Here is a 26,874-nt window from a genome sequence, read left to right as displayed (position 1 = left end):
ATTGGGGAAGAGCAGTGTGGTTTCAGAAGTGGTAGAGGATGTTTGGACTAGGTGTTTGCTTTGAAGAATGTATGTAAGAAATACTTAGAAAAGCAAATGGATTTGTATGTAGCATTTATGGATCTGGAGAAGGCATATGATAGAGTTGATAGAGATTCTCTGTGGAAGGTATTAAGAATATATGGTGTGGGAGGCAAGTTGATAGAAGCAGTGAAAAGTTTTTATCGAGGATGTAAGGCATGTATACATGTAGGAAGAAAGGAAAGTGATTGGTTCTCAGTGAATGTAGGTTTGCGGCAGGGGTGTGTGATGTCTCCATGGTTGTTTAATTTGTTTATGGATGGGGTTGTTAGGGAGGTGAATGCAAGAGTTTTGGAAAGTGGGGCAAGTATGCAGTCTGTTGTGGATGAGAGAGCTTGGGAAGTGAGTCAGTTGTTGTTCGCTGATGATACAGCGCTGGTGGCTGATTCATGTGAGAAACTGCAGAAGCTGGTGACTGACTTTGGTAAAGTGTGTGAAAGAAGAAAGTTAAGAGTAAATGTGAATAAGAGCAAGGTTATTAGGTACAGTAGGATTGAGGGTCAAGTCAATTGGGAGGTAAGTTTGAATGGAGAAAAACTGGAGGAAGTAAAGTGTTTTAGATATCTGGGAGTGGATCTGGCAGCGGATGGAACCATGGAAGCGGAAGTGAATCATAGGGTGGGGGAGGGGGTGAAAATTCTGGGAGCCTTGAAGAATGTGTGGAAGTCGAGAACATTATCTCCGAAAGCAAAAATGGGTATGTTTGAAGGAATAGTGGTTCCAACAATGTTGTATGGTTGCGAGGCATGGGCTATGGATAGAGTTGTGCGGAGGAGTGTGGATGTGCTGGAAATGAGATGTTTGAGGACAATATGTGGTGTGAGGTGGTTTGATCGAGTAAGTAATAATAGGGTAAGAGAGAGGTGTGGAAATAAAAAGAGTGTGGTTGAGAGAGCAGAAGAGGGTGTTTTGAAATGGTTTGGTCACATGGAGAGAATGAGTGAGGAAAGATTGACCAAGAGGATATATGTGTCAGAGGTGGAGGGAACGAGGAGAAGTGGGAGACCAAACTGGAGGCGGAAAGATGGAGTGAAAAAGATTTTGAGTGATCAGGGCCTGAACATGCAGGAGGGTGAAAGGCGTGCAAGGAATAGAGTGAATTGGAACGATGTGGTATACGGGGATCGACGTGCTGTCAATGGATTGAACCAGGGCATGTAAAGCTTCTGGGGTAAACCATGGAAAGTTCTGTGGGCCTGGATGTGGAAAGGGAGCTGTGGTTTCGGTGCATTATTACATGATAGCTAGAGACTGAGTGTGAACATAAGGGGCCTTTGTTGTCTTTTCCTAGCACTACCTCGCACACATGAGGGGGGAGGGGGTTGTTATTCCATGTGTGGGGAGGTGGCGATGGAAATAAATAAGGGCAGACAGTATGAATTATGTGCATGTGTATATATGTATATGTCTGTGTGTGTATACATGTGTACATTGAGATGTATAGGTATGTATATTTGCGTGTGTGGACGTGTATGTATATACATGTGTATGTGGGTGGGTTGGGCCATTCTTTCGTCTGTTTCCTTACACTACCTCGCTAATGCAGGAGACAGCGACAATGCAAAATAATGAAAAAAAAAATCTACCATTCAAATTATATATCATACTGCAAGGATGAATAATATTAAAAAATCTCCAAACTCTTCTGCCCAGTCTGTTGGTTGCAAAAGATGAGTGCTATTAAAAGTTTAGGATCACATGGCTTTCAGTATGTGGATAATTACATAGGGTGGGTAATGGACAATCAAGGAAAGGATACTATAAATCAGAGTACATGCATGAGTTTCATTATATTATTAGTTGAATTGAAAATCTTAATTCATGCATTTGGTAGGAACCTACTGAAGAGAACTCTGAAGAAGAAATATAAAAAAACTATCTACCCTATCATATAAGTAAGATATAAATATCCTGCATCCAAGAATTCAAATACCACTATCATTTCTCCCACCCATTTCACTGAAATTTTCCTGATTATGAGACTCATTATCAGTTCATGAGTTAGGTTATTTCCTGCTGATATGAAATGAGTTAATGCTTTGAAGAATGTATTAGAAATATCTGAAAAACAAATGGATTTGTATGTTGCATCTATGGATCTGGAGAAGGCATATAATAGGGTTGATAGAGATGCTTTGTGGAAAGTTTTAAGAATATATGGTGTGGGAGGTAAGTTGTTAGAGGCAGTGAAAAGCTTTTATCAATGATGGAAGGCATGTGTACAAGTAGGAAGAGAGGAAAGTGATTGGTTCCCAGTGAATGTCGGTTTGTGGCAAGGGTGCATGATGTCTCGATGGTTGTATAATTTGCTTATGGATGGGGTAGTTAGGCAGGTGAATGCAAGAGTTTTGGAGAGAGGGGCAAGTATGAAATCTGTTGTGGATAAGAGGGCTTGGGAAGTTAGTCACTTGTTGTTCGCTGATGATACAGCTCTAGTGGCTGATTTGGGTGAGAAACTGCAGAGGTTGGTAACTGAGTTTGGAAAAGTGTGTGGAAGGAAAAGGTTGAGAATAAATGTGAATAAGAGCAAGATCATTATGTTCAGTTGGGTTGAGGGACAAGTTAATTGAGATGTAAATTTGAATGGAGAAAAACTGGAGGAAGTGAAGTGTTTTAGATATCTGGGAGTGGATTTAGCAGCAGATGGAACCATAGAAGTGGAAGTGAGTCACAGGGTGGGGGAGAAGGAGAAAGTTCTGGGAGCGATGAAGATTTTGTGGAAGGAGAGAACCTTATCTCGGAGAGCAAAAGTGGAGATGATTGAAGGAACAGTAGTTCCAACAATGTTATATGGTTGCAAGGCATGGGCTTTACACAGGGTTGTACAGAGAAGGGTGGATGTATTGGAAATGAAACATTTGAGGACCCCATCTGGTGTGAGGTGGTTTGATTGAGTAAGTATTGTAAGGGTAAGAGAGATGTGTGGCAATAAAAAGTGTGGTTGAGAGAGCTGAAGAGCGTGTGTTGAAATGATTTCGACACATGGGCAGAATGAGCCAGGAAAGATTGACAAAGAGGATATATGTGTCAGACGTGGAGGGAACAAGAAGCGGTAGACCAAACTGGAGGTGGAAGGATGGAGCGAAAAAGATTTTGAGTGATCGGGGCCTGAACATACAGGAAGGAAAAACGCATGCAAGGAATTGAGTGAACTGGAACGATGTGGTTATCAGGGTTGACGGTCATCTTGAATCTGAGTCAAAGATTTGAGCATTTAGATAAAAGAACCAAAATCATTGTTTTCTTGAATGATTCCCTTACTGGACCAGAAAATTGTTTATAAAACTGGTCCTGATCCCACTGCAGACCTATCATTTCAATAGTGTACTCCTGTAATAACGAAATTGGGGGCTGTCATATTCTCTCTTTCTACATATCTTAAATACCAACTTGTCAGACTTCAAAAGCATCTAAGAAGGTCTACAACTGGCCCTGACTGGCAAAAAATGTGTTTTGATGGGAATATTCATAATGGCCCAGCTAGATGGCCAGAAATGGACTGCTTACAAAGCACACTGCTGCCTCACATAGAGTCAGATACGCTTAGAATCTTCCTCCTCGGGGAAGCATGGAAAGACAGTGAATTCCTAAAGAATTATTTCTTAAAATTCACTGTCTCCTTCCTGTAAGTTCCTTCAAACAGACAGGGTTAATCATTTTTTTCACACTAACGGCTCTAGATCTTCTAAATGGCCCAATATGAAAAAGGGAGTCACTATTAGTTTATGATTGCAATAACTAAATACTCTCTTTACCAAGAGAAGCCACAGGCTGAAGTCTGCAATGTTGTCTAGATATGCAAATATATGAGTAAACTTTCCTATGATGATATAAAGGAAAGGGAATGAATTAAACTAAACAAGAGAGGTAAAAGTTGCTAAATCCCTTTGACAGGTAAGGATTATGGAAAATCAGTTCAACCCGAAGAGGGGTGGAGAGTTTCTTTCCTCCTTATCTATAGGACTATTTTGGAGAAACTCCAATAAAAATTGAGTATCACATTATCAACAATATGCAGGTCATTTTTCTTAAAGGAGATTCTTTATACTCAAGGCTATGAAACATGATGAAACCAAAAAAGCATCCAGGGGATAAAGGGATCCTAGAAGGCTAAGGAGAGCCTTTGTCCCTCCCTAAGAGAAGAAATTAAACTAGGGACCTCTCTAGTATCTTCAGAGGGTACTGAGATTAGTTGTCACATCTCTATGAGACCTGTATGGCATCAGAAGTTTATTTTCTAGACAGTAAGTTGTTTTCAGTTTCTCACTACAACACCAAACTCCCTGCAAACTGAAATACAACTTAGAACCATCAAGTAGCAAGACCTAAGTACAACCAACAAAATTTACAGAAAATGTAGGTTCAACTATTCTCTAATACACATTTTTCTCCAAAAACAGATTCAACTAAAGCTATCTTCTTATCAGAAGTCTCCAAGTTGGAGTCATAGTCCTTAAACCAAAGGGCAAAGGAAGGAACCCATGGCTTGCTAAGATCCATCAAGGATTCTTGGCTCATTGGGATGGAGCCCTAACATTTCCTCTAAAGAAGGAAATGGGAGTGAGGAACAAAAGCAAAGTCCTACAGCTGTGAAGTATGATCCCATAAAAGTAACAATGACTCTTAAGCTATACTGGCTATGACAGACTTTTTCTTGATGTCAGTGGAAGCATGAAAAAGACAGTATAGTCCTCCCATCCCTAACCTGTGCTGGTGAAACATGGGCATGGGATGAGATACAAAGGTCAAGAATCTAGGCTATAGAAATGAATTTTTTGCAAGGAGCATGTGATATAACTATATGGAATGAAGAAAGTAATGAAGAGGTGTATGAGAGATTTGGTATGGCAAGAAATACAAAGAAAATGAATTGTTGGGTTGTAGAGCATGTGAATTGTAATACTATGAGGTGATTTGGGTTTGTGGAAAGAATGCCAGAGGGAGAGTTTATAATTAGTGTATGATAGTATAATCAATGGCATTAGTGTGAGAGAAAATTACCTGTGGCATAGGGAAATAGAGGGACAGAAATAGGAAAGAATGTGTGATATGGCATATGCAAGGGAGGCATATAAGACCAGAGATGAATGGAGACTTTTGCTGTGACACCCACTAGATGGGAGTTACCAGAAGGAATGGGCATCAGGGATATAAATAGATAGAAGATATGTGTTACCTGTGGCCATTCCTCCTCTCTGGACGGATCAGCCAACATGCGGAAAAGGATCCTCAAAGTGCATGCCAAGGACTGAGTCTCTTGCTTTAGCAGATTGGGCTTTACACTACCCTTAAAACCTGAAAAATAAAACTGAAATTGAATGGTGTACACATAAGCAGTAGTATCTTCTTTTTCCTTAATATCTTACTCACCTATCTTGTGAGGTAACTCAGGGAACAAATCATAAAGCCTTCAATGTAAAATCCCAGTCTACCTAATTCTACTTCTAGTTTCAGAGTACTGAATTGCTAATGGGTTCCAATTAAAAACTGCTGTCTCAAAACTGCAACTGTGGTGGAAGTCAGGAATCGTGGTGGATATACCCTAATTACAATGTAGTTTGGTGTTTTTTAATTCACCTGAGAACAATTATTATTTTCTTTTATTTTACTTTGTCGCCGTCTCCCGTGTTAGCGAGGTAACGCAAGAAAAAAGACGAAAGAATGGCCCAACCCGCCCACATACACGTGTATATACATACACGTCCACACCACGCAAATATACATACCTATACATCTCAATGTACACATATATATACATATACACACACAGACATATACATATATACACATGTACATAATTCATACTGTCTGCCTTTATTTGTTCCCATCACCACCTCGCCACACACGCAATAACAACCCCCTCCCCCCTCATGTGTGCAAGGTAGCGCTAGGAAAGACACCAAAGGCACCATTCGTTCACACTCAGTCTCTAGCTGTCATGTAATAATGCACCGAAACCAAAGCTCCCTTTCCACATCCAGGCCCCACACACTTTCCATGGTTTACCCCAGACGCTTCACATGCCCAGGTTCAATCCACTGACAGCATGTCGACCCCGGTATACCACATCGTTCCAATTCACTCTATTCCTTGCACGCCTTTCACCCTCCTGCATGTTCAGGCCCCGATCACTCAAAATCTTTTTCACTCCATCTTTCCACCTCCAATTTGGTCTCCCACTTCTCCTCGTTCCCTCCACCTTTGACACATATATCCTCTTGGTCAATCTTTCCCCACTCATTCTCTCCATGTGACCAAACCATTTCAAAACACCCTCTTCTGCTCTCTCAATCACACTCTTTTTATTTCCACACATCTCTCTCAACCTTACATTACTTACTCGATCAAACCACCTCACACCACATATTGTCCTCAAACATCTCATTTCCAGCACATCCACCCTCCTTCGCAAAACTCTATCCATAGCCCACGCCTCGCAACTATACAACATTGTTGGAACCACTATTCATTCAAACATACCCATTTTTGCTTTGCGAGATAATGTTCTCGACTTCCAAACATTTTTCAACGCTCCCAGAATTTTCGCCCCCCTCCCCCACCCTATGATTCACTTCCATGGTTCCATCCGCTGCCAGATCCACTCCCAGATATCTAAAACACTTTACTTCCTCCAGTTTTTCTCCATTCAAACTTACCTCCCAATTGACTTGACCCTCAACCCTACTGTACCTAATAACCTTGCTCTTATTCACATTTACTCTTAACTTTATTGTTTCACACACTTTACCAAACTCAGACACCATCTTCTGCAGTTTCTTACATGAGTCAGCCACCAGCGCTGTATCATCAGCGAACAACAACTGACTCACTTCCCAAGCTTTCTCAACCACAACAGACTGCATACTTGCCCCTCTTTCCAAAACTCTTGCATTCACCTCCCTAACAACCCCATCCATAAACAAATTAAACAACCATGGAGACATCACACACCCCTGCCGCAAACCTACATTCACTGAGAACCAATCACTTTCCTCTCTTTCTACACGTTCACACATTTTTTTTTTTTCTTTGTCGCTGTCTCCCGCATTTGCGAGGTAGCGCAAGGAAACAGACGAAAGAAATGGCCCAACCCACCCCCATACACATGTATATACATACGTCCACACACGCAAATATACATACCTACACAGCTTTCCATGGTTTACCCCAGACGCTTCACATGCCCTCATTCAATCCACTGACAGCACTTCAACCCCGGTATACCACATCAATCCAATTCACTCTATTCCTTGCCCTCCTTTCACCCTCCTGCATGTTCAGGCCCCGATCACACAAAATCTTTTTCACTTCATCTTTCCACCTCCAATTTGGTCTCCCACTTCTCCTCGTTCCCTCCACCTCCGACACATATATCCTCTTGGTCAATCTTTCCTCACTCATTCTCTCCATGTGCCCAAACCATTTCAAAACACCCTCTTCTGCTCTCTCAACCACGCTCTTTTTATTTCCACACATCTCTCTTACCCTTACGTTACTTACTCGATCAAACCACCTCACACCACACATTGTCCTCAAACATCTCATTTCCAGCACATCCATCCCCCTGCGCACAACTCTATCCATAGCCCACACCGCGCAACCATACAACATTGTTGGAACCACTATTCGTTCAAACATACCCATTTTTGCTTTCAGAGATAATGTTCTCGACTTCCACGCATTCTTCAACGCTCCCAGAATGGTATATCTTCTGAAATATCCACCAGGTTATTCTTTTCAGCACCCATGATAGTTTTGTGCTTTAGGTAAAGGAAGGCTATCTGAGAGTCAGACTACAAAGCACATTCTAAATATTTGACAAATCCGTTTATCCTGGTCTGGTTTACAGTACCTTAATATTGTAGCTTAGCTAACAGCCTTAGTAGGATTCCCAAAGACTATAATGATTAGATTAAATGACTTGTGGGTCAAATCTAAAAAAAAAAAATCTTAGCTCTGAAAAAACAGTTGAGAGACAACACAGCAGCCAGATAAGAATAATCTGTTCTGTTTTCTACACAGTAGCCAGATTTATATTAATCTGTTCTACTTTCTGTCTTCTAAATGCTGCTTTCCTTACTATGCTTCTGAGTGCATTATAAATATCACTCTAAATTCCCATTGACCACCAAGATTTTGTACAAAGGCAAAGGGGATAAGAGCGAGTGCTCAAATTACAGAGGTATAAGTTTGTTGAGTATTCCTGGTAAATTATATGGGAGGGTATTGACTGAGAGGGTGAAGGTATGTACAGAGCATCAGATTGGGGAAGAGCAGTGTGGTTTCAGAAGTGGTAGAGGATGTGTGGATCAGGTGTTTGCTTTGAAGAATGTATGTGAGAAATACTTAGAAAAGCAAATGGATTTGTATGTAGCATTTATGGATCTGGAGAAGGCATATGATAGAGTTGATAGAGATGCTCTGTGGAAAGTATTAAGAATATATGGTGTGGGAGGCAAGTTGTTAGAAGCAGTGAAAAGTTTTTATCGAGGATGTAAGGCATGTGTACGTGTAGGAAGAGAGGAAAGTGATTGGTTCTCAGTGAATGTAGGTTTGCGGCAGGGGTGTGTGATGTCTCCATGGTTGTTTAATTTGTTTATGGATGGGGTTGTTAGGGAGGTGAATGCAAGAGTTTTGGAAAGAGGGGCAAGTATGAAGTCTGTTGGGGATGAGAGAGCTTGGGAAGTGAGTCAGTTGTTGTTCGCTGATGATACAGCGCTGGTGGCTGATTCATGTGAGAAACTCCAGAAGCTGGTGACTGAGTTTGGTAAAGTGTGTGAAAGAAGAAAGTTAAGAGTAAATGTGAATAAGAGCAAGGTAATTAGGTATAGTAGGGTTGAGGGTCAAGTCAATTGGGAGGTAAGTTTGAATGGAGAAAAACTGGAGGAAGTAAAGTGTTTTAGATATCTGGGAGTGGATCTGGCAGCGGATGGAACCATGGAAGCGGAAGTGGATCATAGGGTGGGGGAGGGGGCGAAAATCCTGAGAGCCTTGAAGAATATGTGGAAGTCGAGAACATTATCTCGGAAAGCAAAAATGGGTATGTTTGAAGGAATAGTGGTTCCAACAATGTTGTATGGTTGCAAGGCGTGGGCAAGTTGTGCGCAGGAGGATGGATGTGCTGGAAATGAGATGTTTGAGGACAATGTGTGGTGTGAGGTGGTTTGATCGAGTAAGTAACGTAAGGGTAAGAGAGATGTGTGGAAATAAAAAGAGCGTGGTTGAGAGAGCAGAAGAGGGTGTTTTGAAATGGTTTGGGCACATGGAGAGAATGAGTGAGGAAAGATTGACCAAGAGGATATATGTGTCGGAGGTGGAGGGAACGAGGAGAAGAGGGAGACCAAATTGGAGGTGGAAAGATGGAGTGAAAAAGATTTTGTGTGATCGGGGCCTGAACATGCAGGAGGGTGAAAGGAGGGCAAGGAATAGAGTGAATTGGATCGATGTGGTATACCGGGGTTGACGTGCTGTCAGTGGATTGAATCAGGACATGTGAAGCGTCTGGGGTAAACCATGGAAAGCTGTGTAAGTATGTATATTTGTGTGTGTGGACGTATGTATACACATGTGTATGGGGGTGGGTTGGGCCATTTCTTTCGTCTGTTTCCTTGCACTACCTCGCAAACGCGGGAGACAGCGACAAAGCAAAAAAAAAAAAAAAAAAACTTTCCTGAATAGTTTAAAACAACTTAGGTGAAGATTCTATCCAATAACTCTCACTTTACCTTCATCAGCCATGGTATCTCCCTTCACACTCTGCAGTAATCTGTCAGATAATTTACAACTGCTACTATGAATATTTACTTCTAGAACACTCATGGGGTCCCTCTTGTATCATTCTTCCTGTTTTCTGTCAAATTTTGGTACCACTGGTTCTATCCAATTGTGGATCTTCCCATGAGCTTGATTCCCTGGTGCCTCTACTGCTCTTTGACTTGACCAAATGTATCTTCACCAAATTAGGGTTAGGGTGTTAATTATTGGAGAGGAAAATAAAACAGATAAAGATAATGAAAATAAGAACAAAGACAACAGTTTCCTTGAATTAGAGCAATGCAGGTCCAACTCCATCTTCATTAACCCTTTGTCATCATTATACTACTGACACAATAAATCTTCCTGATTTGTGAGGGTCAAGTCAAAGACCATCTTTCCTATTCAGGGCTTAATCTTCACTGACATCCCTTCCTCCACTGGTCTTCAATCTGAATCCTATGGATCTGAGATCAAAGGCCATCTTCACTTCAACCTCCACTTCATGACAATTTTGACACCACTGGCCTTTGGCATACCCTTGAAGGTCAGGTCATATGTATCTTCACTAAATATGAGTTAGAGAGCTGATTGTTGGGGAGAAAAATAAAAAAATACATATGAAGAAACAGAGCAAAAACAATTCAATTTCCTCCTTTAGGAAAAATATTGTAATACTTAGATTTTCATCCTCCCCCTTTCTATTCTTACATGCAGATTTCCAGAGCCTTGATCACAGATTCATATGTAATTTGACAAACTATAACCTATACCAAAAATATATTCTATTATCTAACAAATGTACAAACCTGCTTTCCATAAAAGATTCCTTTGCTCATGATTAGAATTGAAGCTTTTTGCAAAGGAATGGGAAGCCATGAGGCAGTCAAGTAGTGTGAAAAGTTGACTGGCAGACAAGTGACGGTACATTCCTTGATCTTCACGCTGCTCACGCATCAATGGTACTTCTGCATCTCCAGCCTGTTTAAAGGATCATTCCTTGAGAACAAATATGACATTAGTAATCTCAATAAAAAACAAGACATCCTGCATTTTGAAGAACACAAGAAAAACAGCAAGCCTCAAAAGTATTAATGGATCATATGACTGATTGTAGGGAAGGTTATGCTGAGAGGTTCATTATCTTGACATCATTATCAAATATTACCTTCCACAGAAACATTTATATAACTGACAACAGTACTGAGTTTCATAAATTCTGAACTGTCACTTCTCCAAAAAGTTTTGAATTAAAAGTATAAATGATGCTTGGATCACAGCACAATGCCATGTGGAAAACCTTTCCTAAATTCTTTGGTCACTGTAAATCTTATGTTATCCAAGTCAGAAAGAATCAAAAGCAATGCCCAAGACATTCATCTTCTATTATAAAAGAGCAGTTATTGATTGGAACAAACTCATCTATCTGACTGTAAATGATAGCAATACACCTAGTCCTTGATACATGCAAGTTCAGTGTATGTGATTTTATACAAGATATCCTACTAACAACTCAGTGTCTAATAAAAATCTATTCTTATACAACCAGTGCATTAGTGCACATACTGCCAATGCAGATGTACTGGAGGTGAATGATACCCATGACGGGAATAACTAATCATCTATTTGTAATGTCAGGGGAGGGACTTTTACACTCATTGTTCAACTTCTTAAATTTTTTCTGTTGTTTGCTCGAACCATATCCTCATACATCTTATCCACTATCCTTTTTTTCATACTTGATCACAGTCTTCTTAAATTTTTTCTGTTGTTTGCTTGAACCATGTCCTCATACATCTTATTCACTATCTTTTTTTTCATACTTTATTGCTGTTTCCCACAAGGTAGTACCAGGAAACAGATGAAGAGACACATCCACTCACACACATGTATACATATATGCACAAACATGTACATATACATATATACACATACATACATACATATACATGTGTACAGATGTACATATTCATACTTGCTCATTTTTCATCCATTCCTGGTGCCACCACCGTTCCACACGAAACAGTATCACTATCTCCTGTGTCAGTGAGGTAGCATCAGGAAACAAAGAAAGGCCACATCAACTCACATCCATATTTCTTTGCATCTTAATATCAAGTTTCTTCCTTAATTTTAAGCAATGTCCTTTGGTCGCTTTATCTCGAAATCTCTCAATGAATTGTTCACTATGTCATCAATCTGTTTTTTAACAAAGATTGTGATAAGGATCAAGGGACAGCACAATCTTCCAGACACTAGCCTATGAGGCTGAAACATGGACATGGAATGAGTTACAGAGGTCAAGAATACAAGCTATGAAAATGACTCACTTGAAAGGAGCATGTGGTATGACTAGACAGAATGAAGAAAGTAATAAAGGTAATGAATTGGGGATTGGTAGAGCGGGTAACACATAATACTTTGAGGTGGTTTGTGCATGTGGAAAGAATGCAAGACGAGGAGTTTACAAAAAGAGAGTATGATAGTATGATGAAAGGGGTTGGTGTGAGAGGAATACCACCTGTGACATGGAGAAATACAGTGGAAGAGTAATGGAGGGAGAAAAATGGGGGAAGAATGTGTGGAATGGTCTATGCAAGAAAGGCATGAAAGGACAGGTTTAAGAGAAGACTCTTGCTGTGGCCACACCCCTTTGATGAATTTTCTGGAAGGAACAAGCATAAAAAATACAGGCAGATAGATAGTTGGTAAATAGAGAAGAGGTAGTAAAAGCTTTGCGGAAGATGAAAGCCAGCAAGGCAGCAGGTTTGGATGGTATTGCAGTGGAATTTATTAAAAAAGGGGGTGACTGTATTGTTGACTGGTTGGTAAGGTTATTTAATGTGTGTATGACTCATGGTGAGGTGCCTGAGGATTGGCGGAATGCGTGCATAGTGCCATTGTACAAAGGCAAAGGGGATAAGAGTGAGTGCTCAAATTACAGAGGTATAAGTTTGTTGAGTATTCCTGGTAAATTATATGGGAGGGTATTGATTGAGAGGGTGAAGGCATGTACAGAGCATCAGATTGGGGAAGAGCAGTGTGGTTTCAGAAGTGGTAGAGGATGTGTGGATCAGGTGTTTGCTTTGAAGAATGTATGTGAGAAATACTTAGAAAAGCAAATGGATTTGTATGTAGCATTTATGGATCTGGAGAAGGCATATGATAGAGTTGATAGAGATGCTCTGTGGAAGGTATTAAGAATATATGGTGTGGGAGGCAAGTTGTTAGAAGCAGTGAAAAGTTTTTATCGAGGATGTAAGGCATGTGTACGTGTAGGAAGAGAGGAAAGTGATTGGTTCTCAGTGAATGTAGGTTTGCGGCAGGGGTGTGTGATGTCTCCATGGTTGTTTAATTTGTTTATGGATGGGGTTGTTAGGGAGGTGAATGCAAGAGTTTTGGAAAGAGGGGCAAGTATGAAGTCTGTTGGGGATGAGAGAGCTTGGGAAGTGAGTCAGTTGTTGTTCGCTGATGATACAGCGCTGGTGGCTGATTCATGTGAGAAACTGCAGAAGCTGGTGACTGAGTTTGGTAAAGTGTGTGAAAGAAGAAAGTTAAGAGTAAATGTGAATAAGAGCAAGGTTATTAGGTACAGTAGGGTTGAGGGTCAATTCAATTGGGAGGTGAGTTTGAATGGAGAAAAACTGGAGGAAGTGAAGTGTTTTAGATATCTGGGAGTGGATCTGGCAGCAGATGGAACCATGGAAGCGGAAGTGGATCATAGGGTGGGGGAGGGGGCGAAAATTCTGGGAGCCTTGAAGAATGTGTGGAAGTCGAGAACATTATCTCGGAAAGCAAAAATGGGTATGTTTGAAGGAATAGTGGTTCCAACAATGTTGTATGGTTGCGAGGTGTGGACTATGGATAGAGTTGTGCGCAGGAGGATGGATGTGCTGGAAATGAGATGTTTGAGGACAATGTGTGGTGTGAGGTGGTTTGATCGAGTAAGTAACGTAAGGGTAAGAGAGATGTGTGGAAATAAAAAGAGCGTGGTTGAGAGAGCAGAAGAGGGTGTTTTGAAATGGTTTGGTCACATGGAGAGAATGAGTGAGGAAAGATTGACCAAGAGGATATATGTGTCGGAGGTGGAGGGAACGAGGAGAAGAGGGAGACCAAATTGGAGGTGGAAAGATGGAGTGAAAAAGATTTTGTGTGATCGGGGCCTGAACATGTAGGAGGGTGAAAGGAGGGCAAAGAATAGAGTGAATTGGAGCGATGTGGTATACCGGGGTTGACGTGCTGTCAGTGGATTGAATCAAGGCATGTGTATGGGGGTGGGTTGGGCCATTTCTTTCGTTTGTTTCCTTGCGCTACCTCGCAAACGCGGGAGACAGCAAAAAAAAAAAAAAAAAAAAAAAAAAAAAAAAGATAGACTGTAGTAAGTTTACCCCTCATTTTTCTTTCCTCCGAGGTAGGCAGATATAAAGCCTTTACCCTTTCCCTGTAATTCTGCTCTCTTAATTCTGGTACCATATCTATATCCCTTCTCTAGCCCTTTTCTATTAGTTCCTTGTGCTTCTTTCAAGTGCAGTGACCAAAACTGAGAAGCATATTCTAGTTTTGGCCTTATCTAGAATATGAACAGCATACTAAATATTTCCTTGTCCCTATGCTTGAAAGCTTTTCTAACACTTATCAGTTGACAGGCTTTCTAAAAAATATGGGCATCTGGAGACAAGTTAGGGGCAAAGTTGTCTCTCAAGTCCTTCTCATATACAGAATTAAGATAATTATTTCCAGCTAGATAATAATCATACTGAGGCCTTCTTTCACTCTGTCCCACCCTCACTAATTTACATTTGCTTGGGGTCTAGTACTATTGCACAGAACTGAGTGCCAAGCATACTGTGGTGTGAATGTACTGGGAGGATCTTTGTTTAATTGTGCAGGTACTTAAGGTTTGTAGTGGCCAGGCAGATGATGATTGTTCCAAATGCTATATTTTGTGTGGTTTGAAGTTTTGTTATATTTGCTTCTGATAGGATGGAAGACCAAGCAGACTAAGTAAAGTGTTAACAAAAATCCTTGTCTATTCCCTTTTAATTTTCAAGGGTGATGATGTCACACTTATATGTTAGTACTCTGTCACCTCTCCTTTGGCATTTGATGACCATCTGCAGACATCTGGACATGAAACCGTTGTTCCAATTGTGTATTGTAATGCTATATTTCTATGTTGCTACTATGGTATCAGAATGGTGTGATGAGAAGGAGGTCAAAAGTATACGAAAGGACCTTCATGATAAGGTTTGCTAGAGGTAATGAAAGGCTGTGTAGGGAGAGACTGAGAAAGTTGGAGAAAGAACAGCTCATTGGGGAACTCCACTAATGGGGTTTTAGTGTTTTAAAGGTGAAACCACTCTGCAGGCTATGAAATTAGACAACTACTTTTTGTTACTATTTTGGTGGGTCTGTCTAGTATCTTTCAAGTGAGGATGTGTTGGGGACATCGCTGAATGCCCTACTGATGGATATTCTCACTAGTACTATAGGGAGGGTGGGTCTGTGACTGGCTGACGCTCAGTGTGAGTACTGGTGGGATGGTTTCTTTGATTCTGTTACGGATGATTTTTAGTCAGAGTTTGCATACAAAGGACAGAAGTTATATAGTGCAGTATGAGAAGAGGGAGTAGGGTGGTTTGATGGGTTTTAAGACAGGTATTATATTGTCATGTTACCACATATCAGGGATTTTGTTGTGTAGCCATTAAAGGATGAAGGTACCTACAAGTGCTTGGATTGCAAATGGGGTAAAGTTTGATATATTTAGGCCTGTATTGGGAGAGTTCTTTATGGTTTTAATTGTACTTTTTGTATCAGTGGGAGTGAAGGGTGGGTAAGCACTTGTTCTGGATGGATTTTGGGCAAGTATTCATAATTCTCCTATTTAGGTGTGAGGTTGGTATGTGGCTGATTTTTGACTGGTCTCATGAGTATCCATGTGTGTTCTTTGGGAGAGGGAATTTCAAAGGAATGGTACAAGAGTGCTTCATGAGTGGGGCTGGATTGGTGCGTTAAGTATGGATCTTCTTTAATAAGTGTCAGAGTTGGTTGCTGTGGGACTTGTGGTTCACTGTATGGAGGAAAGAGTGCCAGCTTTCAGTTTGTCTTTCAGTGATTAGGTTGCTGAAGATGTAACTTACAGTTTGGATAAGCTCTCTGATTTCTATCGATGGTGTGTAGTTTTGTCTGCGCTAGTTTCTTTGATTCATGATATGTGTAACTTGTGGGGATACATTTGGGTTGTATTTCTTTCTCTGCTCTGGTGGTATGATCTTTTTGCTGGCTTGGTTTAAGAAGTTTATGAAGTGTGCAATGCATGATTCTGGGATGGGAAATCACTATTTTGAAATTTTGGAGCCTTGTTGCCACATACTGTGTGAAGGCTGGCTACTATGCTTTCCTGAAGTTTGTGTAAGTCTTTTTGGGGGTTGTTTGGGCGAGTGGTCTGAGGACAGTTCAAGTAGCATACTTCAGGTGATTCTGATGTACTGTGCTGTTGAGCAGATGATAATGCCTAGCAAGGCTGGTTGCTGGAGGATCTGAGTTTGGAGACTGGTTGGCTGATTAAGTTGGTTGAAGATAATGAGAATGTGCTGTTGGTTTATGATTAATTCACCTCAAGGATCTAGGGTGTGATGGCTGACTCAAGCAGAATGATTGGCACTGAACTCTCCATCGAGATGTGATTGGTATACTGGTCAGGTTTTGCTGTTGGGGAGTATAATTGGAGGGGCATGTGGAGGGGGAAGCATGTAGGTATTGCCTATGTTGCAGCATGAACTGAGAAGTTCTATTCATTTGGATTGTACTTTTAGGGTGTTGTCATTGCCTGTGAGCTGTTTTGCAGAGTGGTGTTCAACAATGGTACAGCTTGACTGATGGGTATCATGAGTCCTCCTCCTTGTCTGTGTTATAATTACCTATTTGCACTGTATTCGGAGGGAGTTTTCCCTTTGTGGGGCTTCATGAATGTAAACAATTTGTGCTAACATGTAACTTCTTAAACTTATGTATGATGTTTGCATAAACAATGTACTTAGACATTTCATTTCATTTATCCACCACTTCTACACTATAAAAGTACTTCTTTACATATTCTTTAATATATCAATTGCTTAATTTCATGTTACATCCTCTGGATAGTCTATCCCTACATCCCTCAAACAACTGTTCACTGCCTACATCACAAATCTGTTTTATAAACTTAAAAGTTGTGATCAGATCACTCTTTATTCTTCTCTCTTCCAAGGAGAGCAACTTCAAAGCCATACAGCCTTTCCCTGTAACTTAACTCTCATAACTCTAGTCCCCTTTTTGCTGCCCTGCCTGAATCTTCTCCATTATCTCTGTGCACTTTTTAAATGTGGTGACCAAACCTGAGAAGCATATTCTAGTTTTAACCCAATGCAGAATATGAACAGCTAGCTAAGTATTTCCTTATCCATATACTTGAAAGCTATTCTAATATTTGCTAGCGGAGAATTTATCTCCATCACTATTCTTCTAATATGGGACTCTGGTGACAGTTTAGGGAGGATTCAATCACAAATCCCTCTATTAGACAGAATTTTGAGGCTTATTTCTTGCTAGATAATAATCATATTAAAGCCTTCTTTCAGTCTGTCCCATCCTCATTACTCAACATTTCCATAGGCTGAATTTAATCAACCATGTCTCACACCAACTTTGAAGTCTGTCTTAGTCCTTTTGTAAGTAAATGTAATCCAGCTTGCCTCATGACCTTTGCATCATCTGCAAATATATTCAAATAGGAGTTCATACCTTCTGGCAAGTCTCACATATATCAAGAAGAGAAAAGTCCAAAAACAAAATCCTAGAGCACTCCACTGATAACCTCAACCCATTTGGAGAAGGCTCCTCTGGCATGTGCTTTCTTCACTTGCATGATGATAATCATCTATCCAATAGAATCATCACTTTATTCCTGCCTAATGATCCAGACAATCAGATTTCCAATAGGTATAGTGTCAAACATTTTCTAGCAAGGAAGGTAAAAACAATCCACCAAGCCTTCCCTTTTTGTCTAGCACAGAGCTCATTTGTTAAAAGAAATGAGTTTACATGAGAAAGACATACAATAGGAGGCAAGACTGGCCCAAGACTGGGTTGTCTGGTAAAAAAAAAAAAAGAGTTTAACTTGAAAAGAAAATGTACTTATGGTCAGCAGTCTTTTAAGCTATCACTGACTCCCCACTGCTACACATTAGTCTTTTGCTGTCCTCATAAGCACTGTTGTTAATACAGTTTATTTCTGGGTTTTTCTCAGAGTATACCTGAATTTCTAAAATATTTGTCTAAATGACTTTTAAAGGTATTTATAATAATAATGATGATAATAATAATCATTCATTACCATTGTATCATTCTAAATCACTGTTTCCCACATCAGCGAGGTAGCACAAGGAAACAGAAGAATGGCCCAACCACACATATACACACACATATACATATACATTAACGCCCATACAAACACATGTACATACATACACATAACAACATATACATACATATACATAACAACATATACATACATATACATACACAGAAACATACATATATACACATGTCCATATTCATACTTGTTGCCTTCATCCATTTTCATCGCTACCCTGCCACACAGGAAATAGCACCCCCTCCCCCCTTCAGCATGGTAGTGCCAGGAAAAGACAAAAAGGCCACATTCATTAACACTCAGTATCTAGCTGTCATGTGTAATGCAATAATAATTTTTTTTTTTTTTTTTGCTTTGTTGCTGTCTCTCGCGTTTGTGAGGTAGCGCAAGGAAACAGACGAAAGAAATGGCCCAACCCACCCCCATACACAATGTATACACACACACGTCCACACACGCAAATATACATACCTATACATCTCAATGTACACATATATATACATACACAGACACAAACATATATACCCATGCACACATTTCACACTGTCTGCCCCCATTCACTCCCATCGCCACCTCGCCACACATGGAATACCTTCCCCCTCCCCCCTCATGTGTGCGAGGTAGCACTAGGAAAAGACAACAAAGGCCCCATTCGTTCACACTCATTTTCTAGCTGCCACGCAATAATGCCCGAAACCACAGCTCCCTTTCCACATCCAGGCAACACACAACTTTCCATGGTTTACCCCAGACGCTTCACATGCCCTGATTCAATCCACTGACAGCACGTCAACCCCGGTATACCACATCGATCCAATTCACTCTATTCCTTGCCCTCCTTTCACCCTCCTGCATGTTCAGGCCCCGATCACACAAAATCTTTTTCACTCCATCTTTCCACCTCCAATTTGGTCTACCTCTTCTCCTCGTTCCCTCCACCTCCGACACATATATCCTCTTGGTCAATCTTTCCTCACTCATTCTCTCCATGTGACCAAACCATTTCAAAACACCCTCTTCTGCTCTCTCAACCACGCTCTTTTTATTTCCACCCATCTCTCTTACCCTTACGTTACTTACTCGATCAAACCACCTCACACCACACATTGTCCTCAAACATCTCATTTCCAGCACATCCATCCTCCTGCGCACAACTTTATCCATAGTCCACGCTTCGCAACCATACAACATTGTTGGAACCACTATTCCTTCAAACATACCCATTTTTGCTTTCCGAGATAATGTTCTCGACTTCCACACATTCTTCAAGGCTCCCAGAATTTTCGCCCCCTCCCCCACCCTATGATCCACTTCCGCTTCCATGTTTCCATCCGCTGCCTGATCCACTCCCAGATATCTAAAACACTTCACTTCCTCCAGTTTTTCTTCATTCAAACTCACCTCCCAATTGACTTGACCCTCAACCCTACTGTACCTAATAACCTTGCTCTTATTCACATTTACTCTTAACTTTCTTCTTCCAAACACTTTACCAAACTCAGTCACCAGCTTCTGCAGTTTCTCACATGAATCAGCCACCAGCGCTGTATCATCAGCGAACAAAAACTGACTCACTTCCCAAGCTCTCTCATCCCCAACAGACTTCATCCTTGCCCCTCTTTCCAAAACTCTTGCATTCACCTCCCTAACAACCCTATCCATAAACAAATTAAACAACCATGGAGACATCACACACCCCTGCCGCAAACCTACATTCACTGAGAACCAATCACTTTCCTCTCTTCCTACACGTACACATGCCTTACATCCTCGATAAAAACTTTTCACTGCTTCTAACAACTTGCCTCCCACACCATATATTCTTAATACCTTCCACAGAGCATCTCTATCAACTCTATCATATGCCTTCTCCAGATCCATAAATGCTACATACAAATCCATTTGCTTTTCTAAGTATTTCTCACATACATTCTTCAAAGCAAACACCTGATCCACACATCCTCTACCACTTCTGAAACCACACTGCTCTTCCCCAATCTCATGCTCTGTACATGCCTTCACCCTCTCAATCAATACCCTCCCATACAATTTGCCAGGAATACTCAACAAACTTATACCTCTGTAATTTGAGCACTCACTCTTATCCCCTTTGCCTTTGTACAATGGCACTATGCACGCATTCCGCCAATCCTCAGGCACCTCACCATGAGTCATACATACATTAAATAACCTTACCAACCAGTCAACAATACAGTCACCCCCTTTTTTAATAAATTCCACTGCAATACCATCCAAGCCTGCTGCCTTGCCGGCTTTCATCTTCCGCAAAGCTTTTACTACCTCTTCTCTGTTTACCAAATCATTTTCCCTAACCCTCTCACTTTGCACACCACCTCGACCAAAACACCCTATATCTGCCACTCTATCATCAAACACATTCAACAAACCTTCAAAATACTCACTCCATCTCCTTCTCACATCACCACTACTTGTTTTCACCTCCCCATTTGCGCCCTTCACTGAAGTTCCCATTTGCTCCCTTGTCTTACGCACTTTATTTACCTCCTTCCAGAACATCTTTTTATTCTCCCTAAAATCTAATGATACTCTCTCACCCCAACTCTCATTTGCCCTTTTTTTCACCTCTTGCACCTTTCTCTTGACCCCCTGTCTCTTTCTTTTATACGTCTCCCACTCAATTTCATTTTTTCCCTGCAAAAATCCTCCAAATGCCTCTCTCTTCTCTTTCACTAATACTCTTACTTCTTCATCCCACCACTCACTACCCTTTCTAATCAACCCACCTCCCACTCTTCTCATGCCACAAGCATCTTTTGCGCAATCCATCACTGATTCCCTAAATACATCCCATTCCTCCCCCACTCCCCTTACTTCCATTGTTCTCACCTTTTTCCATTCTGTACTCAGTCTCTCCTGGTACTTCCTCACACAAGTCTCCTTCCCAAGCTCACTTACTCTCACCACCCTCTTCACCCCAACATTCACTCTTCTTTTCTGGAAACCCATACAAATCATCACCTTAGCCTCCACAAGATAATGATCAGACATCCCTCCAGTTGCACCTCTCAGCACATTAACATCCAAAAGTCTCTCTTTCGCGCGCCTGTCAATTAACACGTAATCCAATAACGCTCTCTAGCCATCTCTCCTACTTACATAAGTATACTTATGTATATCTCGCTTTTTAAACCAGGTATTCCCAATCATCAGTCCTTTTCCAGCACATAAATCTACAAGCTCTTCACCATTTCCATTTACAACACTGAACACCCCATGTATACCAATTATTCCCTCAACTGCCACATTACTCACCTTTGCATTCAAATCACCCAACACTATATATATATATATATATATATATATATATATATATATATCATATATACATGTGTATATATAATATATCCACTTCCAGGCCCCATAAACCTTTCTATGGTTTATCCCAGACATTTCAGATGCCCTGATTCAGTCCACTGATGACACATTAACCCCAGTATATCACATTGTTCCAATTCACTTTATTCTGTGCATGCCTTTCACCCTCCTGCATGTTCAGGCCCCAATCACTCAGAATCTTTTTTCACTCCATCCTTCCACCTCTAATTTGGTCTCCCGCTTCTCACTGTTCCCTTGTTTCCTTCACCTCTGACACACATATTTTGTCCTTGGTTGGCTTTCCCGCATTACTGAGGTAGCATCAGGTACAAATGAAGAAAGACCACATTCTCTCATCCATTCTCTAGCTTTCATGTGCAATGAATCAAAACCGCAGCCATCTATCTACAGCCACGCCCCAGAGAACTTTCCATTGTTTACATCAGTCTTTTACAAAAGTATACTAAAACAGGTTTCAGGATTAATCAAGAAACTCCTGTTGGCATAGTGTTATTTGTATGGTCATCCTGTTACCATAGTGTTATTTGTATAGTCATCATAATCTTGCCACTCCCTAACAACTCATACACTGAAAAAGGAAAAGCAGTTTCTATGTCAGATGGAAGGTCGGTGGTACATCTACTGAAATATACAAGAAATCCAAACATATAAAATATGTTACCTGAGCCAGAGCTAAATTTTCCTGATCTTCTTTTTTACTGGTAGCTGGGAAAAATACGATATTGTCAATGCACTGTATGAGCTCCAACTGAACAACACAACGGATTAACAGTCCAGAAAATGCTCTTGAATCCCCATTCACTGATCCTCCACCACCCTGTTAAGGAATAGTAGCATGAGTGTCAATAGCACTGCATGAGGTAAGAGTATGCATCTTACTACAATTGCAATGGATATTCATCAAACTGAGAGAGACAAATGAATTTAATACACTGACATTTTGGTGGCACACTTAATATCATCCAAAAAACTTATGCATGTGTTACAATGACATATACTGCATCAACCAAAAAATCCACAAAACTTATGCTGTGCTGATGTCCATCATCCACTTTAAGATTCAACTGAAATCCAAGTTTGCTTTACATAATGCATGATATGTAACATAAAATGATATGGCAGGGAAAATTTATTTCATTTATTACACTTTGTCGCTGTTTCCTGCATTATAAGGAAGCCCAAGGAAATAGACAAAAGAATGGCCCAACCCACTCACATGCACATGTATAAACATAAACGCCCACATACGCACATATACATACCTATACATTTCATCGTATACATACATATACATACACAGACATCCCTATGAGTCCACGGGGAAAATGAAACACGATCAGTTCCTAAGCGCACTTTCGTGTAATAATCACATCATTAGGGGAGACACAAGAGAGAAATACAAGTCAGTTGATATACATCAAAGAAACAAAGCTAGGACGCTATTTGGTAAACATGTGATTGGACAATCACATGTTCACCAAATGGCATCCCAGCTTCGTCTCTTCAATGTATACCAACTGACTTATATTTCTCTCGTGTCTCCCCTGATGATGTGATTATTACATGAAAGTGCACTTGGGAACTTATCGTGTTTCATTTTCCCTGTGGACTCATAGGAATATCTTGATCATGTGCAAAACTGATCCTTTCCAATACATAGACATATGCATATATATATACACATGTACATATTCATACTTGCTGCCTTCATCTATTCCCGTTGCCACCCCGCCACACATGAAATGGCATCCCCCACCCCCTGTGCGCGTGCATGAGGTAGCGCCAGGAAAAGACAACTAAGGCCACATTCGTTCACACTCAGTCTCTAGCTGTCATGTGTAATGCACCGAAACCACAGATTCCTTTCCACATACAGGCCCCACAAAACTTTCCATGGTTTACCCAAGACACTTCACATGCCCTGGTTCAATCCATTGACAGCACGTCGACCCTGGTATACCACATCGTTCCAATTCACTGTATTCCTTGCTCTCCTTTCACCCTCCTGTATGTTCAGACCCCGGTCGCTCTAAATCTTTTTCACTCCATCTTTCCACCTCCAATTTCGTTTCCCACTTCTCCTCGTTCCCTCCACCTCTGACATATATATATATCCTCTTTGTCAATCTTTCCTCACTCATTCCTTCCATGTGACCAAACCACTTCAATACATCCTCCTCTGCTCTCTCAACCAAACTCTTTTCATCATCACACATCTCTCTTACCCTTTCATTTCTTACTCGATCAAACCACCTCACACCACATATTGTCTTCAAACATCTCATTTCCAACACATCCACCCTCCTCCGCACAACCCTATCTATGGCCCATGCCTCGCAGCCATATAACATTGTTGGAACCACTATTCCTTCAAACGTTCCCATATTTGCTCTCTGAGATAACATTCTCGCCTTCCCAACATTCTTCAACAGTCCAAGAACCTTTGCCCCCTCACCCATCCTGAGACTCACTTACGCTTCAATGGTTCCATCCGCTGCTAAATCCACTCCCAGATATTTAGATATACTTACAAAGTCACTAGATTAAATATAATATTTTCTTTAACATTGAAAAAAGTCTTGATGGTTATAATGGTGGAACATAATCTAATCAGTTTCACTCAGGGTGTATGAAATGATTAACAAAGATATGTAAAAACATAATATATGACCACTAACAGCATGCACATATCATCATTAGAGTACATAATAATATGGGAAAATCACTGACAAATACCAGTAAAAAAATAAGCAGCCTAAACCAATATCACAAATCAAAACTGGAAACATTAATGATGATGAATGAGCCCTCATTTCGTTGAAGTAATAGAAATAGCATAACATATATCTATTCAGCTGCAACCTAAGCAACTGAACTAAATTCAAGAAATCTACAAAATGATTCCTGATTCAATAATTTTCAATAAGAACACAATGGAGAAAGGTGGAAGAAAAACAAAAACAAAAAATGATCTATGTATGTAGCATGTGGGAGGATTCATCGACAGTACGAAAATGTCCCAGCATATTACTGTTGCAACTCCTTTTATAAAGTTCATTACCAAAGTGCAGTAATAGGAAAGAACCTGGTAACCTCTTTGGGAAAGGATACTTCTTTCCTTAATCATGATATCCTGAAGATATATCAAGACTGGGTTAACAGAAAATGTTGCAGGTTTTCCCATGTAGTATTCATTTCCTGGCAATTAAACTGCATCACGGATGTCATTTTATTTTAGTTTATGTGGTTGTAGTAGGCAGTTTCCCTTATTGATTTTTTACCTATTTTTCTAGGTGGTGATATAGCTTGGGCATTTTTTGTTTTTCCTTGGCACAATCCACCACTCACAGCACTAAGAAAAGCAAATGTTGCCCATCTACCCTCTTTTATGTAGGCATGGAGTGAGGAGCTTCTCTGAAATGTGGAGCCACCTATGGGATCTTTGGTGTTGATGGTGATTAGCTTTGGTTTATGTTTTACTTTTCTGTATCATCTCTGTTGGACCCGTCTTTGTTGTAGCTTTAGAAGCTCTCAACAACTGTGACTGGGAGACTGTCAAGGACTTCTGGATGCTTTGTGACTGTAGTGGAAGTTATAGCGCTTGGTTTCATGGAGGTAAAAATATCATCTTTTGGAGACATGCTTCATGTTTGATTGCCCTAAACACAAAGACTTGTTCTTTAGTCTTACTTTGCTCTTCTTGAGTAGACTGAGAGGATTCTTCACTTTTTCAGAAGGGTCTCTTTTAAAACTTTTGTGAAGCTTAGTCTAAGTAAATTTGCTGTATCCTCAGAATACAGATTTCCTTGCCTCACTGAGAGAAAACTTTTCTTTAATATTAATTGTTACTATCTCTATGCAATCTCTTTTTTGCTATATAAAAACACATTTTTTGTTGGAGACTACATACTCATCTCCAAAGTTGGCTACCTTGACCTGGAACTCTCATGAGATTCCATCTTAACTTCAATGCAAAAGATTTTTTCTTTTTTCTAATGTTAGCTAAGACAGTATGGGCAACTGAGGCCCTAATCAAGGCCATCTCATAAATGTTATAGAGAGGCAGTGCAAGGAAATAGACGAAAGAATGGCCCAACCCACTCACATACACATGTATATACATAAACATCCACACACATACCTATACATTTCAACGTATACATACATATACATACACAGACATATACATACATACACATGTACACATTCATACTTGCTGCCTTCATCCACTCCCATCGCCACCCAGCCACACATGAAATGATAACCCCCTCCCCCCGCACACGCATGAGATAGCGCTAGGAAAAGACAACAAACTCCACATTCATTTACACTCAGTCTCTAGCTGTCATGTGTAATGCACTCAAACCACAGCTCACTTTCCACATCCAGGCCCCATAAAACTTTCTATGGTTTACCCCAAACGCTTCACATGCCCTGGTTCAATCCACTGACAGCATGTCGACCCCAGTATACAACATCATTCCAAGTCACTCTATTCCTTGCACGCCTTTCACCCTCCTGTATGTTTTGGCCCCGATCACGCAAAATCTTTTTCACTCCATCCTTCCGTCTCCAATTTGGTCTCCCACTTCTCGTCGTCCCCTTCACATGTATTTGCTTGCCTTCATCCATTTCTGTCGCTATCCCCCACTTCAGCAAGGTAGCACCAGGAAAACAGACAAAAAGGCCACATTCATTCACACTCAGTCTCTAGCTGTTGTGTGTAATGCACCAAAACCACAGACTTTTCCATGGTTTACCCCTGACACTTCACACGCCCTGGTTCAGTCCACTGACAGCACATTGATCCCGGTATACCACGTCACTCCAATTCACTCTATTCCATGCACACCTCTCATCCTCCTATATGTTCAGGCCCCAATCGCTTAAAATCTTTTACAATCCATCCTTCCACCTCCAATTTGGTCTCCCGCTTCTCCTTGTTCCCGCCACCTCTGACATATACATCCTCTTTGTCAATCTTTCCTCACTCATTCTCTCCATATGTCCTAACCATTTCAAAACACACGCCTCTGCTCTCTCAACCACACTTTTTATTACCATACCTCTCTCTTACCCTTTCATTACTTACACAATCAAACCATCTCACACCACATATTGTCCTCAAACATTTTGTTTCAACACATCCACCCTAATCCATACAACCTTATCTACTGCCCATGCCTTGCAACCATATAACATTGTTTGAACCATATAACATTCCTTCAAATATACCCATTCTTGCT

General features: G+C 40.6%; 1 protein-coding gene across 2 annotated transcripts in view; it reads right to left on the bottom strand.

Annotated features, from left to right (window-relative positions):
* Positions 1 to 26,874, bottom strand: part of Sec71 (ADP ribosylation factor guanine nucleotide exchange factor Sec71) — a 399,392-nt gene that overhangs the window by 18,665 nt on the left and 353,853 nt on the right. For both annotated transcript variants that reach the window (XM_071656502.1, XM_071656503.1), the window contains 3 exons: positions 22,290 to 22,445; positions 10,644 to 10,815; positions 5,258 to 5,376 (listed from right to left, as the gene is read on the bottom strand). In XM_071656502.1, coding sequence (XP_071512603.1) covers positions 5,258 to 5,376; positions 10,644 to 10,815; positions 22,290 to 22,445 — 447 coding nt within the window. The remainder of the gene's footprint in view (positions 1 to 5,257; positions 5,377 to 10,643; positions 10,816 to 22,289; positions 22,446 to 26,874) is intronic.

Source organism: Panulirus ornatus, chromosome 63, assembly GCF_036320965.1.
Source record: "Panulirus ornatus isolate Po-2019 chromosome 63, ASM3632096v1, whole genome shotgun sequence".
In the NCBI taxonomy this organism is placed as follows: Eukaryota; Metazoa; Arthropoda; class Malacostraca; order Decapoda; family Palinuridae; genus Panulirus; species Panulirus ornatus.
Note: the sequence above shows the minus strand (reverse complement) of the source record. Positions and strands in the feature narration are given on the sequence as shown.